At 50.9% G+C, this 19,157-nt stretch overlaps 1 protein-coding gene across 3 annotated transcripts in view; it reads right to left on the bottom strand.

The window, feature by feature from the left end:
* DCAF8 (DDB1 and CUL4 associated factor 8) overlaps positions 1-18,817 on the bottom strand; it is a 35,177-nt gene extending 16,360 nt beyond the window's left edge. Inside the window, exons 1-9 of one of the 3 annotated variants that reach the window (XM_061605566.1) lie at positions 18,675-18,817; positions 16,622-16,734; positions 15,767-15,932; positions 13,642-13,727; positions 12,936-13,097; positions 12,653-12,829; positions 12,509-12,557; positions 11,153-11,162; positions 10,372-10,382 (exon numbers count right to left, since the gene is read on the bottom strand). In XM_061605566.1, the coding sequence (XP_061461550.1) occupies positions 10,372-10,382; positions 11,153-11,162; positions 12,509-12,557; positions 12,653-12,829; positions 12,936-13,097; positions 13,642-13,727; positions 15,767-15,932; positions 16,622-16,734; positions 18,675-18,738 (838 nt within the window). In that variant the 5' untranslated portion in view covers positions 18,739-18,817. Of the gene's footprint in view, positions 1-4,360; positions 4,438-6,036; positions 6,273-10,324; positions 11,624-12,508; positions 12,558-12,652; positions 12,830-12,935; positions 13,098-13,641; positions 13,728-15,766; positions 15,933-16,621; positions 16,735-18,674 lie in introns of those variants that run through there. The other 2 variants (XM_061605565.1, XM_061605564.1) reach the window with 2 other exon arrangements.
* Between the last annotated feature and the right edge of the window lie 340 nt (positions 18,818-19,157).

Genomic DNA, 19,157 nt, shown 5'->3' with positions numbered 1-19,157 from the left:
CGAAGAAAGCAGCTATTCGCTTGCTGATTCACCCCCGTGACAAGCATCTTCAGCACTGGAATGAGATTAAGATGGGCTTCTGATGCAAGCTGCTTGGGGCAGAGACTGAGCAGGGAGATGACTAAAAGACAGGACAACCAAGGGGTCAAAGAGGCACAGGCTTGGGCGCACAAAGTGGACACTGTGGGTCATTCACGGCACAGAGTAGGGGGCTCCTGAGAGGCAACTGCTAATGAAGGTGTGAGTCTTTGAATTTGGAGCCCACCTGCCAATCCTGATTTGTCTTGGGCGAAGCTGTGTGGGATGCCCGTATCCGGGGCCTGGAAGCCACATTTATTCCAAGAGAGAAGTGCCACGCAGTGAAGCCTTTGAAGTCAGCAAATTTCTGCCCAGCTCTGCTCTAAATCATTGGGGTGGGGGGAGGCAGAGAATGAGGATTCCAACAGGATCAAGCAAGACCCTTTGGAATCCATGCCACTTTGTTCCTGGCTGTTGCTCTACGCTTGGCTTGGAAGGGCATCTTTATATGTATTCCAGTTATTTATCAGCCATTTTCCCAGGCCCAAGCCCTCACAAAGCAACATACAGAGAGAAATAAGCAGAGCAGAAAGCCCTGATACAGACAAATAGATGCCTGGGAGATACTAAATTAGATCACCAATATTTTCATGGGGAAACGTTCTTGTTAAGGCCTTCTTGAATACCAGAATTGAAGGGGCCAAACAGATGTTAACTGGAAGGTAGTTCTGCAGCTGTGGGACCAACACCAAAAAGCCCCTGCTTCCTGTGCTTGCCAACCTAACTGATTTCACTGTTATGCACGGAAGCAGGATCTCGGGCATAGATCTCGAATTACAGGCAGGGACTCTGAGCTCTTCCTCAGTTAGCTGGACCTGCTTTATTTCTTGGGGGGGGGGGAGGGTCTTTAATTTTCGTCAGAGGGTGAGCTGCTAGCAACCAGCTGCTCCCACAGGCATCTGGTTGGCCACTGTGTGAATAGGATTTTGGTCTAGATGGACCACTGGCCTGATCCAGGAGGCTCGTCTTATGTTCCTCCTTTAGGGAAGGACAACAGCTCAGTGGTACAGCCCTACATGGCACATGGCTGGTCCCAGGTTCAATCCCTAACAACATCTCCCATGTCAGGGAGCAGATGAGGGGAAAGATACTCCGCTGGTGCCTTTGGAGAGGGGGCCCTCCAGATGGGGCTAGACTACACCTCCTGCTGCCCCCATCCCTGGCCACCTGCCATACTGGCTCCTGGGAGTCCAGCAATGTCTGGAGGGACACAGATGCCCCCACCCAGGCCAGAAGGAATAACAATCTGCTTGAAAGCATAAGGCAAGTTCCTGCATCGACGCCTGCACTTCCACACTCTGCTTTTTATTTTTCTGTTTAAGTATTTTGCTTATTTAAGGTGTTTTTACACCCTGCATTTGGCCATATGGCCCCCAAGATGGCTTTACAACTCATCAATTAAAACATGCAGCCCTCTAAAACCACCCACACTTTCATTCCGTGATGCTCCAACCTGTCAGGCATCTCTAAGTGCCAGTTTTGATCAGACGCCCAAATGCCAATAATAGAGGCACTTGGCAAAGAGTTGAGGGGGCGGGACATCCGCCAACAACACACCACACAAGTCCCACCCAGTTACCACCCACCTGACCTCCAAAGGCAACCGGGGGCCCAAGAGCCAACTGGGTAGACTAAACTGGCTCAGGAGGCTCTGCCAATATCCCTGAGTCCCTGGCCACTTAGGGCTTTTATAGACTGAAGCCTGAATGGGCTGGAAACAAACAGATGTTTTAGGAAGGCCAAACAGTCAACAGCAGAGGACATCATAGATAACAGTCTGCTTTCCCTGGGGCAGAGCCACATGGGGAACTCAAAACATTGTTTTTTAAACCACTACTCCTGCTTTTCAGAGTGTATGCCTGGCAGGCATTCATGTCACCGACAAAGTGAACTGTCCTACTGGGTTTCGAGTCAAACTAATCTGAAGTCATGGCAAGAAGGAGAGTGACTAGTTTTTTGTCCTGTTCTCTTTTTGTTTGCAAAGCAACAGAGTCAACAGACCTGACAACCCTATCAGCAAATCACCTGAGCGGTTAAAGTGGCAATCTGGGGCCCTGGACAGTTTCACCCTGAAGCGGAGAGGAAGTTCACGACTCACAGAAAAGCCCAGGAGGAAAGTTGGGGGGGGGAGAAGGGGGAGCAACAGCTTGCCCAGGAAGTGATGAGAAAACTCTGTGGCAGCAGCACAACCCAGGCAAGGAGGCATCCTGGCTGCAGCCCAGAGCTGGTCATAAGCAGATGAGGGAGGGAGGAGGCAAGGAGAAGGGCCACGCAAGGTCACCAGCAACCTCAAGGGCTTTGGGCTGCTGGATGTGTTATTAAAAGCCTGGCTCAAAAGCGCTCGCCTGAGCACAGCAAGAGCGGAACAAAACAGCCTTCCTAGGTGAAAGGGAGAAACACCGCACAACACAGAAGTGGGCACCTAGAAAGAATAAAGCTCCCTTCCCCTCTAGGGATAGCTTCTAGGTGGATTCCCCCTCGCGGGCTGCACTGAGCCACGGGGAAGATGCTCAACCCCAGAGTCAAGCGCAGCCGAGATTTACAGCCTGCTCTGTCCTGAAGGCCCCAGGGCACAGAGCACCAAAAACCCCTCCTCCACGGCCGCTTGCAGCAGCCGTTCCATAGGGCAACCAGGAGAGAGACAGCAGGGCCTCCCTTTGGCTCTGCTGAAAGACCAGCCACGTTTGGCCCCGCCTCCTCCTCCTCCTCCTCCTCCACAGCTGGTCATTACAAGAGCTCTGAGGCAGAGGCAGGGAGGTTTTTCAGCCTGAGGAGGAGGGCCACATGCCCTTCTGGGCCACCTCCTGAGGGCCACAGGCAAAAGTGGGTGGGGCAATAAATGTAAATGCTACCTTTGAAGAGTAGGTGAGTTTCTACACACACACACACAGCTCTCTACCCTACACCAAGGGAAACAAGAGGGGTTTTCAGAGTTCACAGACACTCCAGCCACGCAAAAACACCCAAGCAGGGTGCAAAGCAGTAGCTGGTGAGGGGTGGCCTGGGGGGAGTCCCGAGGGCCAGGGAGAGAGGCCTGGAGGGCCGTATTCAGCTCCTGGGCCTGAGGTTCCCCCCTCCCCCACCCTTGCTGTAAGGGCCAGAGCCTGTTTTTTCTCCTCTTCCCCCGCAATTCCTTTTGTGTCATGCCTGAGGGAAGGAACTCTCTTATTATTGACATTTGTAAGTCATTCTGTGAGCACCCCCCTTTTTTTTGCAGCTAGAGAGTAGCATATAAATGGAAAAATGGAAATGGACTGCCTTCAAGTTGATCCCGACTTATGGCGACCCTACGGATAGGGTTTTCATGATAAGTGGTATTCAGATGTGGTTTACCATTGCCTTCCTCTGAGGCTGAGAGGCAGTGACTGGCCCAAGGTCACCCAGCGAGCTTTATGGCTGTGTGGGGACTCGAACCCTGGTCTCCCAGGTCATAGTCCAACACCTTAACCACTACACCACACTGGCATATAAATACTGTACTTTAAATAAACTGAAACCCCCTCAACACATGACAGAATCAATTGCACCCTCTGCAGCCTTAGCCCAGAAAACACGCACACACAGAGCCCAAAAGGCACGTGGCTAACAAGATGTAGAAAATCTGCCACTGAGATGACTCTCCCTCAAGAGCAGAGCTCATTCTGGGGTTGTTCCACAGCAATTCTGTCATCTCAACTAGCTTGAAAGGACTCTGATAGGGCTGGAGAGATCCCTTTTCAAGGTTGCTTAGAAATCTGATAAGAAAGGAAATATGGGGAGGGGGGCATTCAAGTCACAGCTGGGGCCAAGGGCAATCCCAAGAACCAGCCAGACACATAAGTCACCGTTTGCTTCCAGAGAGTTAACCTGGCCACTCACGTGGCGTCACTACCCACGTCGGGTTTTATAGGAGCAGAATAACCAGTGAAACGCCAAACAGCCCTGGTGGGCAAGACTCCTCCCCCCCGGAAGACAGCCTGCCGTTCCCCCCTGCCCCCAAGCACTACACACGCATGATTCACGTTCATCACTGGATAAAGGCTTCAACATCTATTAAAGTAATATTTACATCTCAACACAAGATGTAAGTGTAGGATGCAACGATGCAGTGTGTTACTTAAAACCAGTTGCATTCCCCTTCAGAGCCATTTATTTGCAAGTGAAGCCAGAACAATCCCCAGCATGCCCCCCCCCCGCCCCTAGCAGGGTGCTGCTTCCCTGACCAAGAAGTTTACTCAGTCATCCTTTTACTTGCTGCTGTCATCTTAAGCAGGTTCTAATAGAGCCCGAGGTGGCAACTCACCTTTCCCCAACCCTCTTTTCGAGCAGGAGTAGATCCAGGAGTTATTTGGGAACTGGCACTGTAGAACTGCCGTCAAACTGAGGGAGGAAAAGGAGAAGACAGAACTTGAAAAGCCAAGCAAAACTGGCCTCCAGGCAAAAAACAAACAAGCAAAATGTTGCTGAAATTCATAAATATAAGGACAATTTCTTGTGGCACCTTGAAGATAAACACATTTATTATAGAATATGTTTTAGTTCAGTTTTATTTTGCTTTCCTGCTAAGGACCTTGGGCAGCAAATAGTTTCCCTTCCCTGATATTTGGTTTTATTTTTATGTTGCTTTTTAAAAGTATAACAGTAGCATACACTCAGAGAGAAAGCACAGACATGCATATCTAGGTATCAACACACACTCATGTATCATCTGCATAAAAGGATTCAGTTAAAATGACCCAAAGGCCTCACTAAACATGGTACAGATTTATTTTTCCACATCATTTGAGATGCACATTTATTTATGTGCCAGACGCCTCCTAGCAGATGCCGCCATTTAGTGTTACCAACTTTGTTTTGTAAGCTACCTTGCAAGAAAATTTCTTTTCCTGAAAGGTGGGATGTAAGGCTATTAAATAAACAATCAGAGTCAAAAAGAATGACTGCAGATTTCGTGCGTGACTGTGCACGTGCTCCCTCCCCCCGCCCTTATATATTGTTGTTGTTATGTGCCTTCAACGACTTATGGCAACCCTATGAATCAGTGACCTCCAAGAGCATCTGTCATGAACCACACTGTTCAGATCTTGTAAGTTCAGGTCTGTGGCTTCCTCATTTTTAGTGTGTGTCAGTTTCACATGCGTTCATCCTAAACGAATGCGCTTGTTTGCTTTATCACAAAATAGGCATTTAAATAGATTTAAAAGACATTTCTAAACATATTTTATCTAAAATAGGCATTTTTATACATTTTGGTAGCTGAATGAACAGATAAACCGAGACAGAGTTAAACAAACACATAACATAACAGAGATGCAACACAGATACATGATACCAACGTATAAAAACAAAGATGAATGATAGGGATTAGAAATAAACCTCTAGAAGGCAGATGCACAGGCACATAAACACGCAGACAGCAGGACAACAAAGGTAGATATCAAGAAAAAAATACAAATAAATAGATGCAGATAAATAATAGAAATGAACTATAAACACAGACAAAGGTAGAAGACATCCGATGGGATAGAGAGCCACAGATAAGGCAAAAAGCAAGAAGAGGAAGAGCGAGAAGGAAGGAAACACCCGCGGAGGAGCGACCTCCCCCCCCCGGTGAGAGAGGAGCAACTTTAAAGCGGGAGGGGGCCACCGCCAAGGCTGCTTCGTGGCTCCCGATCCGTGACTTTTGACACATGGTGTATTTTTGCTCCTCACAGCGACACTTCCGTGGCCCGCCCACCTGGCGGCGAAGGGGGAGGGGCGCGAACTGCATAACCGATGACTAATTACGAAACAGGTAGCAACACCCCTGACCCCCCCTCGGAGGGAGGGAGGAGGGAGGGGGAGGACCCCCCCAACACACACGTCTCCCTCCTGCTGCTGCTGCCTGAGGCGGGTCGGGTCCACTTTCCCTCAGGAGACGGGGGAGTTTGGGGCCTTCAGATGGGGGAGGAACGGCCACCCCCTCGCGGGCTCTCCTACCTCTGAAGGCCGCCGCTGCCGCTCCTCCGCCCACCCCGCCTGCGCCTCCACCGCTGCTGCTGCTTCCTCCAGGCCGGGCCGGCGCCGCCGCCATTGGGCCGCCCAGCCGCTTACCCTGCGGCCGCCGAGGCCGAGTTTGTTTCTCGGCAGCCGCGCCTTACGGCCCGACGCGCTTTACGGTCGCCGCCGCTTTGCGACACTTCCTGACTTGTCTCCTACCCACGGGATGACCGGAGGAGGGCGGGGAAAAGGAGCGCCGCACAGCCACTTCCGGAACGGCCGGAGCGGGGGAGGGTCTCAGAGAGCCATGGAGACGCTTGTGTAGAGAGGCCCTTCGGTTTTCAGTGGGGAGGCCCATAGAGATGGGCGTGTAGAGCGGCTCCACTCACTGACCACCAGCGCCGCCATTTTTATTATTATTGTTACTTCTGCTGGTATACAGAATTAGGGCCATAGAGATGTGCATGTAGAGCGGCTCCCCTATTCACTCTGTGCTATTATGATTGTTGTTGTTATCATCATCATCATGAGAAAAACCAGGCTCCAAAACTGGGCCCCAAAGGCCTGCTTAGGCTGCAGTAAACCCCACTGAAGAAGACAATAGGGCCTCCGAGTAGCAGAAAACACCAGTAAAATTAATCTTTAAGAATGTTGGGTTAAGAAAATGAAGGTTGATATAAACACGATATCGGTTTATTTCCCCCTGACCTGACCCCACACTCCAGGTGGCTGGGTAAATAAAAGCCTGAATAAACTGGAGATGACTCCCTTCCTTCCTTATGCATTCAATATCAACACCCTATAGATTGTATCATATTGCTGACCCTGAGCACAAAGAAAGCTAATGTTTCTTTTAACATGTCTGTAGATTTCTACACGTATCTGTTTGTAAATGCAGAAATGTAACCTGAATGTATCCCCCACTGAAGGGCCTCTCTTGTTTCAATACTCCCCTTTTCCTATCTGTACTTTGTTCTTTTGGCTCCTAGCGCAAGTGAATGTCTGCAAAAGAAGCAAGATGTTCCTAGCTTTGTTACTTTAAGCACCCCTCTTTACATATCTAAAAGTTACTTTGTCTACAGTTATTTTTCTTGTAGTTTATGACGTCTGCTCCCCATTTTTGTAACCACTGGGGAATCTATATAATCTACTGTATTTCAATAAACAGGGTTCCCACTTCTGAAAGGCAACTTGCTGGCAGGTTTTGGGACCCCTTTGCAAAGGTAATTTTGGCAACTTATTTCCTGATCTCTGGCAGTGGGTTATTGCTCTCAACTCCGCACCTTCCCTGGTGGATGTGAGCTGAGTAGACAGTGACGGCTTGCGTGTTGGGTTTGGACCTAACAATTGGGGGCTCGTCCGGGATCTCCTGTGCGAACCTCGTGCTGCTGGAGGTACCACTCTTCCTTGGGCAACAGGCGCCACGAGAGTTATTCTCTCGGTTGCTAGAGATGAGGATCTAGTCGACAGCACGTGGGTAAAGTAGCAGTTGAGAAATCTCTGCCAGATATCATGGGACAGAGGGGGAGTATTCCAGTGGAGGAAGGCCCTCTCGGGGTGATGTGTAAGTTGTGGGAGGAGAAAAAGTTGCCGGTGTTAAAAGGCATAAAAAAAAAAAAGATGATTGAGCTCTGCGCGTTGGTTTGGCCGTGGACAACTGCAGTTTCGGCCCGTAGTGAGAGGTGGCCGAGAGGTGGTTCCTTTGAAGCCGTTCCATTAAGGAGAGTAAGGAGACGGATTGAGGTAAACCACCCAGATCAAATGGATTTCTGGCTCCTGTGGCAGGCAGGAGCGCAGAAATGGAAAGGATTCACAGTTATGGCAGTAAGATCTTTGACCAGTGAGGACCCTCCTCCCAGTTATTTTGCTGATGAAGAATCAGAGAGGGGAACAATTTTGAGTCGTTCCATAATACCCTCTGCCCCGCCTCCACCTCCCAACCTCGGAGCTGGAACTCCTCAGGCGAGGCAGGAGGATACCTTTCCAGATTCAGATGATGAACTGGAAAAGGGGAAAGGAGAAGGGGCCTCAGGGGAAATGGTCACGTGCTTGCAAGAAAAAGAGAAAATTAGAAAGAAAAAGAGAAAGAGGATGGTGGTTGAGCACAAGATGTGGTTGGAATGGAATCTTAAGGAATGGAGTCAGTTGTCAGGCTCCAATGTGTGTAAGGTTTGTAGCATTTTCCCGGGAAATAAGAGTGGTATTAGGAATGATTTTGTTTAAATAGACGTGTATGAATTGCGTACTCAATTGTGAATTGGTTATATGTGTGAAGGTGTGAAGGTTTCTTTGAGTATCTGTTAGTGCCAGTGGCCTCAGACCCAAGTATTATTTCCTGGATCATGCTTCAGGATTTGCTGAGAAGGCCCTACTCATGGTGCCACCAATGAGTGTGGTCTGTAGAGCGGGGCCTTCTCCGTAGTGACTCTGTCTATGGAACTCCCTCCCAAATGAGATCAGATTGCCCCCATTTGAGAATGTTTCAGCATTGCCTTTAAAAAATGTACTGCCTTCAAGTCGATTCCAACTTATGGCGACCCTATGAAGAGGGTTTTCATGGTAAGCGGTATTCAGAGGGGGGTTACCATTGCCTCCCTCTGAGGCTGAGAGGCAGTGACTGGCCCAAGGTCACCCAGTGAGCTTCATGGCTGTGTAGGGATTTGATCCCTGGTCTTCCAGGTCGTAGCCCAACACTCTAACCACTACGTCACACTGGCTCTTTAAACATACTTATTTCACCAGGCATTTGGTGGGTTACCCCACAGCCCAGCACGAGAGTATTTGCACTGCTGCTATTTCAAACATGGGTATTGTTTTACTGTAATTTTAATTCTTCAGCTTTTGGTTTTGTATCATGTGGAGATATTTTTATATGGGTTTTTTATTGGTGGTCTCTGAGAGGATGGGCAGGGTATATAAAACAATAAATAAATATTACATGGTAGATGGTGCAGCCCCTCACGTGAGGAGCTGTGCAATACGGAAAGGGTAAATGAATTAGCCTTTTCACTGACCTCCAGGCCTGTGTGAGAGACAGAGAGCATGAGTGTGTGCTTGTTTTATCTTTTATGTACACCGCCCAGAAAGCCTTTTTGGCTTAGGGCGGTATATAAATTAAATAAATAAATAAATTCCTTGGTCAAGGGGAGCTCTCTGCTCTCCCAGTTACTTGCCTGCACCCCAAGGTAAGTGTGACTATTTCTCAAGGCAGCCAGAGGTCCAAAGGCAGACCACAAAGTAACCCTCTCATCCCATTTAAGCTGCTGCCATTGAAATCTGTAGTTGGAAACTCAGAGGAAGCCATGTTGACAAACAGGTGAGCAGGGAGTGTCCAGACCCACCCCTGTCCTTAAGGGTGGGAGAGCAAGTGATGGATGTTTCCCAGTTGCATCCCCAAACAGGCTGAAGTTGTCACGTTCCAGCAGGTGCCCTCCGGAGGTAGGGCCCCAGTCTGAGATCTAAGCCCTCTCCCCAAGAGTATACAAGGAGAAATGGAATTATGGTGCAGCAGTGTCCGAAACAAGCCAAGGTCAAGCACAGGGAACGAGTCCAGGTCCAAAAATGTCAGCCAGAGGCAAAGCCAGGCATAGTCCAGGGTCAATCCCAAAGGGAATCCAGGCAAGATTCAAGCAGCCAGAGAACTGTGTTGTTTCCAGCAACGGAAAGGCTCGAGGGAGAGGCCTGTCTAATAACTCCTGCTTTCTCTAGATACAGCAATACCCCTAACGTCAGCTGCTGCTAATGAAGGTGACCCTTGATTCTCCTTCTCTAGAGCCACATGTCGACTCTGGATCCGGAAGCTGCAGACTGTCACTTTTTGGGCTGGGCCCAGACCTTTTGGTACTTGGGTTCTTGAGGGCTTAGGGGTGGCTCTGCCTCTTCCTCTCATGCCAGCGGACAGGCCTTCAAGTGGATCCCCGCTGCTGATTGCATCTGTGCTGGAATTGTTTTCAAGATGTTTCTATTGTTTTATCATTTGTTATTTGCCTCTCTGGACACTTTTGGAAGGAAGGGTGGGATATAAGTTTAATAAATAATAATAATGGCCTGTGTGTTCCTATACCTGCCCAGCATATAATGGATATCCAATGGGACTTGGAGGTGACCTCTTTGTCTGTGCACTTTGCTAGTTCTCTGTGGTAATCCTGCTCTGCTGCTCTTAAGCAAGGAGGCGGCGCTTCTATCCCAAAAATGGGGCTCCTGGAGAAGGCCTGGCTAATCTACACACATATTCCCCCCTCCCTTTCAGCCAAAGGAAAGGCAGAGAAGCAAAAAAACAAAAAAAGAGTTCAAGGATCAACTTCCACCTTTATTTTAATAATTAGCCTTACACACACATACAAAAACTCCGTGAAGTTCTACCAGTCTCAGCAGAGGAAGAAGAGAGAAATCCGTCATCACCAAACCTGGTTCTGTCCTCCCACAGTCCTGGCAGGGATAAGAAACATGCCCGCTGGGCTCTGCTGTCACAGCTCTCTCCACCGCAAAGCGCACGTTTCCGAGGCTCCCCACTATACCACAACAGAGAGAAGCAGAATCTCCCCCCATCCTGTGCAGCAACCTCAGTGCAGCCAGTGCCAAGAAAAGAGTAGTGTTGACCACAGGGCAGGGAGAGGGGAGAGCAGCGGTGAGAAGGGGTGGGGGGGAACAGCTCGAATGGCAGTTTGTACTGAACTGAGGAGGAAGCGGCCAGGGCAGAAACATTTGAATGTAGCTATTTAAATCGGTGCTTTTAACCATCAGCTTGGCCTGACATGGCCAAAGGTTCAGGTGGAACGGAACTTGCAAGCAAGGTGGCCGTTGGCTCCACACAGAGGCTTTGCTTGCCATCTGCTCAAAGACCTCCTGGGTGTGAGGCACGGAGGGGATCCTGGGGTAGTGCCTGTCAATTTGCAGGCCTCAATACTGAGATACGCAGCCAGAGCATGCCTGAGAAGCAGCAGAGCTAGCAAGTTCCGAGAGAAAGCCTCAGAGCAACCGTCACAACTTTAGACCCATCATTACCACAAAACTACAAGCCTAGCACCAGGCGCTGGGAGGGAGAGCTCAACTGCAGCCATTTTCTTCCCCTCCTTCTGCTTGCAAAGCAGCAGCCCTCTCACCCGGCTGCTCCCACAAGAGCCAGACTGGCATCAATGCCCCCTCCGCCCCCCAAGCTGAGCCTGGTCTCTTCATTGGTCCAGTGCAAGAAGAAAGGGAAGTGGGGCCTGGCCGCTAGATCCAGGAGGCAGCCGCCGCCCACTGCCCAAACCCTCCAGGCATCCCCCCTAGACTTTTTGAAAGCCTCCGACTTCAGTCATCCTATCTGGATTTGTATAAAGTCACACACACACACACACACATATATACCTATTAACACAGAGTCAGCCCGGCCCTTTTTAGGCACCTGGTGATTTGAGGAAAATCAAAATAAAGGAGGGGGAAAGAGTCCACCCCCACAGTTCCCTCCTGGAAGCCTCTGCCGTGCACTTCTCGGTCTGTTTGGTCTGGGTGGAAGCGGTCACATGATCTGGCACTGGTCACCCCCTCCAGAGCTGGCTGCGTCAGGCAGATTCAACCCTTCCAGGTCGAAGTTCAGGCCGGGTGGCTGGAAGAGGAGAAGCGGGAAAGGAATATTAGCTAGCAGGAAGGAGAGGCGCAGGAACACAAACATTCCTTTTTTTCTTTCTGCAGTGCTTCTTATCTCTCGATCTGCAAGCAGAAAAGTGCCTATAGAAGCAGAAAGATGGAACACAGGACATTTGCAGTGAGGTGGCTGCTTGTCAGGTGGCCGCTTTTATCTGTAGCTGCCAGCCGGCAGCACAGCACACACCTGTCCTTGCTGGCAGAGCAGATGTCACCCCAAGCGCCACCCATCCTGACTGCAGGAGTGGGGAACCTGTGCCCCCTCCCAGTGTTGCCCAGCTCTCAGCAGCCAGGATGGCCAGTGGCCAAGGGGATGGGAGTTGGAGCCCTTTAAAAGGCAAAGCAGTCATTGGGAGTTGAAATTGGGGAACATCTGGAGGGCTGCAAGTTCCCCTCTCCTGACCTAGAGGAATTTCAGATGGCTCCAAAGCAACCCAAGTAGTCAAGCAAATGACACTTCTTTTGGGGAATAAGAAAATTGTTCAGAGAGAAGGCTGCACTTTGCCAGGGAGATTCGGAATTTTAAAGTTTGCCCTGGGGCTTTGCACGCTTTTAGTTCAGATTGGCATAATTTAGTATTTATTTTATTATTTGTTAAGAGTAATAATCTTTCCCTTTTTAAGAGCCAAGGTGTGATTTTTGCCAAGGAAATTCAGCATTCTAAGCTTGTTCCTGTTGTAGTTTAGTTGCGTCCAAGTTACCTTCCGTTTTTGCTTCCTCGTCTTACTTTTGTATTGTTAAACTAAATGTTTTGTTTTGACCAGAGACAAACAAATGCATTTAAAAAGAACATAACGTGGGAGAGGGAGGGAAGAGAAGGGCTACTGGCTGACCCTCATGCACACACTCACCGATTCTCCTGCGAGTTCCTTGGGAGGGTGCCCCAGGTCTTGGAGCTGAAAGGCAGACGAGACAGGCAGCGCGATCAGCAAGAGAACCACGGCCGACTCAAGTCCCCAGCACCGTTGGCTGCCCAGCGCCACCTGCTTACCTGCTGCATGAGGTCCAAGACCATTTCGAAGCGGGCCTTCTGCTCCACGTCACCGTCCGTGGGCTGCTCGGCCTCAAACTGCGCGCAGATTTTACCCATGATGCTATGCTGCTCCTGGTACTTCTCGTACTGGTCCTTGGGCAGGGAGTCACAGTGGCTCTGGAGCCACTCTGGGTACTGGGGGAGAAAAGGGAGACACGGAGAGGGAAATGGGGGAGTGGGCTGAATTGCTCCACGAGCCCACACCCACACCTCCACGCCACAGAGGACCCAGCTGGCTCACTTTTTCCGTGATCTCCTTGAGGGACGGGTAGAGTACATCTTTGGAGAGGAGGTTCTGCATGATGCTCTGCATGATGGGCAAGAGGCTGCCTTCGCCATCTCCCTCCTCCAGGCTGAGGCCTTCCATGGTCTTCGCTAACTCCTCCTCGGACACACTGGAGTTCTGCAGAGGGAGAAACGGGAGGCACCCATTAGGAAGGCTGGGCATGGAAGCCAACTTTTTCATGGAGGAAAAGGCCATCAGCGGCTACATTCTGCCTCCACTGTCGAAGGCAGCCTGCATCTGACTAATGCCAGTTGCTGCAGACTGGAGGAGGGGAGAGTTGCTGCGGCACTCGGGTCCTTCTCAAGGGCTTCCCATTGGGGCATTCGGTTGGCCACTGTGAGGACAGAAGGCTGGTCTAGATGATGGGTCCCCCTTTGGCCTGATCCAGCAGGTCAGGGCTTTACTTCTGTACCCATAGAGCTTCTTTAGTTAATCATCCTTTTCCAAAGCTCCAGCATGCCTTCATAGCTAGCTTTCCTTTGTCAGTCTAAGGCCATGACATACCAGTTGCTGGGAGTGCAGAGGCAGCGCTCGGGATAAGGCAGAGCCAGGGAGCAAGGAGAGGTTTGGGGTTGCATGACTGCTGCCATCTTTGATGGGAAAAAGGAGGCAACTTTTCCTCCTGAGTGGTTGGATCTACTTTCTCACCAGCGGGATTTACCTGCAAGTCATTAGCGTTCTTTGCCAAGCCGCTGAGTGTCTCTTTCAAACAGGAAGTAAACTCCTGCTGTGATGTGGAGTCGCTTCCTGCAAAAAAGTGAGGGAGAAGATGGTTAAGAGACTCCGAAAGGAAAGAGAGGCACCAGAAATTCTACGACTGCCGTTTGGAGCGAGCTGTGTACAACCTCCTGCAATTGCAGGCCAGAAAACCCAACAATCCAGCGCAGAGCAGAAGAGCGGCTTCTTCAGACTTCTGTTGTTGCCACTGTCCTGAAAAGGCCGGGAAAAGCACTCAAAGTGACAGAGCAAACAAGGGTCAAAAACTGGCTGAGGCCCAGGTACTCAAGAAGCTGGCTGGCCAGACCAGCAGCAACCATGGATCTGTCACAAAACATCAACAAACTGTCTTGGCCAATACAGTGATTCTGCACTGAACTGTACTGAAACCCCTGAAGCCAACAGGTTTGCTTGAAGTTGCAGGATGAAAGGCCTTCCAAGAGCCCAGTCCTTGGCATGCCCTCAAGGAGACACCGCCCCCAAACCTTGCCATGATGCACCGTCTCTGGGGGCCCACACTCACACCCTATTTCAAAAAAAGCTTCTTAAAATAAATGTGTGGTGTTAGAAAGCAGTATGAATGCAGTCAAGCGGAGTTAAGACATCTGCACAAAAGACATATAAATATTAAAACCAGTGACTTTCACACTGCCTTACATTCATCTAGTTCAGAGACAGATCTAACCACTAAATTATTGATTATTTATATATATATTCATGGGTTGCTTTGCGGTGTTATATGCTTTAACACCGCAAAGCAACCCATGAATTTTCTAACTGCAGCCTTGCCTGCATTCATCTCAGGTGAAATTAGTTTTGCTTAAACAACGTTTCTGTTTTTTGTGTAAATCAGAAAAGACCTTTACAGCCGCAAAAAATCCAAATCAGACCCACGATACCTGTAAACGCAGGCCCTGTCAGAAGCAAGATTGCCTTCCGAATACCAGGTGCTGGGAACAGCAAATGGGGAGAGCTGCTGTGGTGCCGAGTTCCTGCTTATGGGCTTCCCCACTGGGGATGTGGTTGGCCACTGTGAGAACAGGAGGCGGGGCTAGATGATGAGCCCCCTGATCTAGCAACCAAAACCAAGGCTTCCCTTTTAGAGGAAGAGTGGGAGATAAATTCACCTACAAGGGACTCTTTCTTCCCACGGAGCTCAAATGCGTGGCTCCGGACAGCCCATAAGCAAGAGCTTCCTTCTCCTCTGGTTTGTTTCCTAGCAGCTGATATTTAGAGGTAGACTGCCCCTGAACAGAGAGGTTCCACTTAACTTTCCACAGACTTGTCCTCTTCCAGGAATTTGCCTTCTTTTAGAGCCATCTAAGCCAGGAGCTATCTTGCGGCTCCAAATTCCCGACATTATTTTATATTTAAAGTGTATCTGCTGCTTTGCAGCATACCCTGGAGTGGTTTACAAAGTGTGTATGTATGAGGGTGAGGGGGAGAAGATAAAAATTTAAAAAGTGATAGTGAACGTTCAAACAGCATGTTGTGAGAAGGACCTTCTTTTCTCTGTCCTGGGTCTGCATTCCCTCTCTCTGCCTGGCTGCACCATGAAGATCTATTTCCACTCTCTCTATAAACAATCCTTAGAGGTTGCAACTCCCCTTAGGAGCACGACTCACTGAAATCATAAGAATGCGATGAGTCGAGAGGTCTCCAGCCCAACCCTTTGCCCACCACAGAAATCTGCCCAACACCCCTGCCTGGAACCCTGAAAGAGAGTTGCTACCAGTCAGTGCAGACAATACTGAGCTAGATGGACCAAAGGTCTGTTTCAGTGCAAGGCACGTTCCCCTGGACATCCTTATTGACCAAGCTGCTTTGAGCACCCACTGATAAGAGAAGGGCAGGAATTCGGCAAAAAGGAAGCCAGAAGGAGGAACCAAGAAGCCCACGGGAGGCAGACATGGGGCTGCAGAAGCCAACTCCTCTCGCCCTGTAACACCAGACAGGTTTGGCCACTGCCTGGCTTTCCCCCAAGAATGGGCTGAAGGCAGAAGAGGGTGCAGGAATCCAAGTATTGCAGCCAGCTCCTACAAAAACCTTCCCCTCCCTCGCCCCCTCACCAACTTTGCCTGCTGCTTCAGAGAGCTTCTGAAATTGTTCCACCAGGTGAGGCTCCTCTTCTGCCAGCTCCTTCATGGCCTTCTCAAACTCGGCGGTGGCCTGAGAGGCCAGCTCACTGTCAAAGAGGTCCTGGAAGAACTTCTCCTGCGAGGCAAACAGGGAATCCTGGAAGGAAACAAGGAACGACATTATACGAGCACCTGGGCTCAGGGCCAGCTTCCAACGCTTTAGGCTAGATGGCCTTAAAGGCCTCTTCCAACTCTACGATTCTAAGAGCCGGCCCTTAGAAATGCCCAACAGTAACACCAGCCTTGCCAATGCAGCCACCGGACAACCTGAGTAGCCCACAAAACATTTTACTAGCCAGCCTGCCATCACAAGGCTGGGGCATGAAAGCCATTTTTTGTGGCTGGGGAAAGAAAAAATTCTGTTCTGAAGAACTTGCCTATCTGCTCGCCTGGGAACAATACTCACTTGCGAGGCAAGGAAATATTTGCAAACCCATCCAGTGTTGCACTTGGCTCTCTCTGCCATCTACACAATTTTACCAGCACAGAGACAACAAACTGTTCTCAAAATCCAGCTGCAAAATCCAGCCATCAAACCATCAAGTAGCAGCCAGAGGACTCACAACCAGAGAGATCCTTACCGAAAAGAGGCTGATCTGTGAAGCCACACCTGACTCCCATCCCTTGCTCAGCCAAGGCCACTGCAAAAGGCACGGAAGGCAGGCTTCTGTGTCCTTGGAAGCAAGAGGTTCTCTTCTCCCTCCCCACCCACATACCCTGAGTCTCCAAAGGGATTGTCCCACCCAACCCGCATGCAAAGGTGGGTGCTCACGTTCCCTCCCCTACCTTGGCAGCATCTCCAGGTGATTTCTCAGAGCTGCTGCTGTCCTCGGCGGTGGCAGCAGTTGAAGGGGGCAGCGTTGGGGCTGGCTTGGTCTTATCAAAGTCATCAAGGGCACCTTGAAAAGAGAGAGAGAGATACCGGGTCCTGCAGAGAGGTGCCATTGTCAAACCCCATGAGGAAACTCCTCCAACTTAGGGGAACGTACAGAACACTCAGTGTGTTTGCTGGCCTCAGGAGTGGGGGAAATATCGGCAACAAACACACACAGGCAGGCGTGTCTCCCCTAAATCCAGAAGGCTAAAGAAGGGCTGCTTTGCTGGGGAGCCAGGAAGTGTCTTTCCCCAACAGGGTTTCTCAGCCCACTAATGAGGGCATGCTGCCCCATTTCAGCACCTGCAGGGCCCAATTTGCTTCCAACCTGGTCTTACAACACCCCGTGTGGCTCCTAGCCAGTTCTCTTCCCACACTCCACCCTGGAAGGAACGAAACCTGTAAGAACCAGCAGCCTTTCGGGCAACACTACATGGAACGGAGTGCAAAGACAGGAAGCAACATTACAAGGCTCCTGCCCTCACTGAACTGCAGAGTGTTCCCGGCTGTCATTTGGCCGGCCAAAAGTTAGAAAACAGAAACAAAGAGACATTAAATTTTAGCAGGGCTCCTACAGAGATATGCCAATTTCAAAAAAAAAAAAAAAAGGCCATCCCACACATACAAGCACACACAAGCCATTCCGAAATAATGCAATTAAGTTTGGAACTGTGAGGCAAGGGCCAGAACAGGGAAGGGTGCCGCCTCTGCACTGTTGCCTCAAGGAATATCGCTGGTTACTGCAAGTGGTGTGCCTTCTCTCTGCTGCCAGGTTGCATTTGTTCCAAAAAACATATATATCTGTGTGTGTGTTTGCAGTTTTGAAACCTGATATTGTTATGTTTGAAATGTTATTATCAGTTGTTGTAAGATGCGCTGGGACCCTTTTTTGGCTAGAGAGCAAGATAAAAATATGTTAAACAGCAAGAACAATAGTAATAAGAATACATTGAAAGACTACTACTACTGCCAATAATAATAATAATAATAGTAATAATAGAAGCCTGCACGCTGCTTTATGTTATAGCTTAGGGTGGGGCACAAACCTTTAGCCCAACACCAAGATGCAACCTCTGCCCATATCACACAGGAGCAGGGCCTCGGCCATTTTTGGCTGGCCTTCCAGGGCCTTGGCATAGGAGGAGCAGCGCCAGGCCCACCCCAGGGGAAGGGGCAGAGGGGATGGCACCGCCTTGGACACTCTGGGCAGGAGACGCTTAGAGTGGAATCAGCTTCAACGTTCCAAGGAAGACCAGCCGCGCCTCACCAGGGGACGGCACCGCAGCAAGTGGCACAGTCCAAGCAGGTCACCAGGGTGGGTTGCCATTCCTGAAATGTCGGGATGCGCCTGCACGCAGGAAGCTCCTGGCGCCACAGAGAACGGCTCTCTGGAAAGCGGCTGGGCTCTAAGGGTCAGCCCAACTGGTCCCCACAGCCTGGCGAGCAGGGAGGACAGGCCACCCCATTGGGCCAGCCCCACACAGTGCATCAGCGCTGGGTGCATGGTCCATTCTGTCAAGGGGGTGCTGGGGGGGGGGATCCGCCTCTGCAATACCCCCCAACTGCAAGGCTTCTCTCCCTCCCACATGCACACATAGAGGCTTCCAACCAGGAGAAGGAAGAAACAGGATCAGGGCCAGCTCCCTTTTAGGGAGTGGGGGGAGGTCTGCCTCTTTCTCTGCCCCCCCCCATTGCAGGAGGCTCCTTTCGGGTTGTAAGAAGGGAAGGGGGTGGGGAACCAGTTCGCTGTCAGACCCTTTTGGGGGGCGGGCGGTGGTAAAGGGGGGAGTCTGCCCGCCCCCAACGGGAGGGACCTCCTCCCCGCCCCCACACGCAGAGACTCCCCGACCCCCGTGAACTGCGAGGTTGGGGGGAACTGCCCCCTCTCTCAATCACGAGATCCCCCTCCCCCCCACGGGTCGTGTGAACAGGGAAGGCCGGGGGGGCGTCCCGTCCGCTGCTTACTCTCGAGCAGCTCCTCCAGCTCCGCGTCCTGCGGGGGTTGCTGCGGGGGGGCGGCCGCCGCCATTTCGGGACGGAGGGAGGCAGGAAAGCGGGCGGGCCTAGGAGGCCTCCTCCGCGGGCGGAGCTACCCCAGAGCCGGCCCAGCCCTTCTGCCGGCCCGCCTCTTCCTCCGCCTCCTTCCTTACTCGCCGGGAGGCGCGTCCCCTCCGCGCGCAGGATCGGGCCCTGGCCTCGCCTGAGTTGTGGGGGTGCCATCCCGAGCGAGCCCAACCCGGGGGGGGCGGCACTGCGGAGACACAGCCCCATTCCTGTCTCCCATACACACCCCTTCCCGGGCGGCTGACTGCCCGGTTGGGAGCGCTCGGAGGGCGGCAGCCCAAGCCAGCCCCGCCGCCCAATAACAATAATATTTATTGTTGTTGTTTACTATTATTCTCCTCTACCTTCCAGAGAGACCTGCACGATCCCAGCGCATCATCATCC

This window comes from Rhineura floridana, chromosome 22 (genome assembly GCF_030035675.1).
Source record: "Rhineura floridana isolate rRhiFlo1 chromosome 22, rRhiFlo1.hap2, whole genome shotgun sequence".
Taxonomy (NCBI): domain Eukaryota; kingdom Metazoa; phylum Chordata; class Lepidosauria; order Squamata; family Rhineuridae; genus Rhineura; species Rhineura floridana.
The sequence above is the reverse complement of the archived record's forward strand: the minus strand, read 5'-3'. Positions and strand labels throughout refer to the sequence as shown.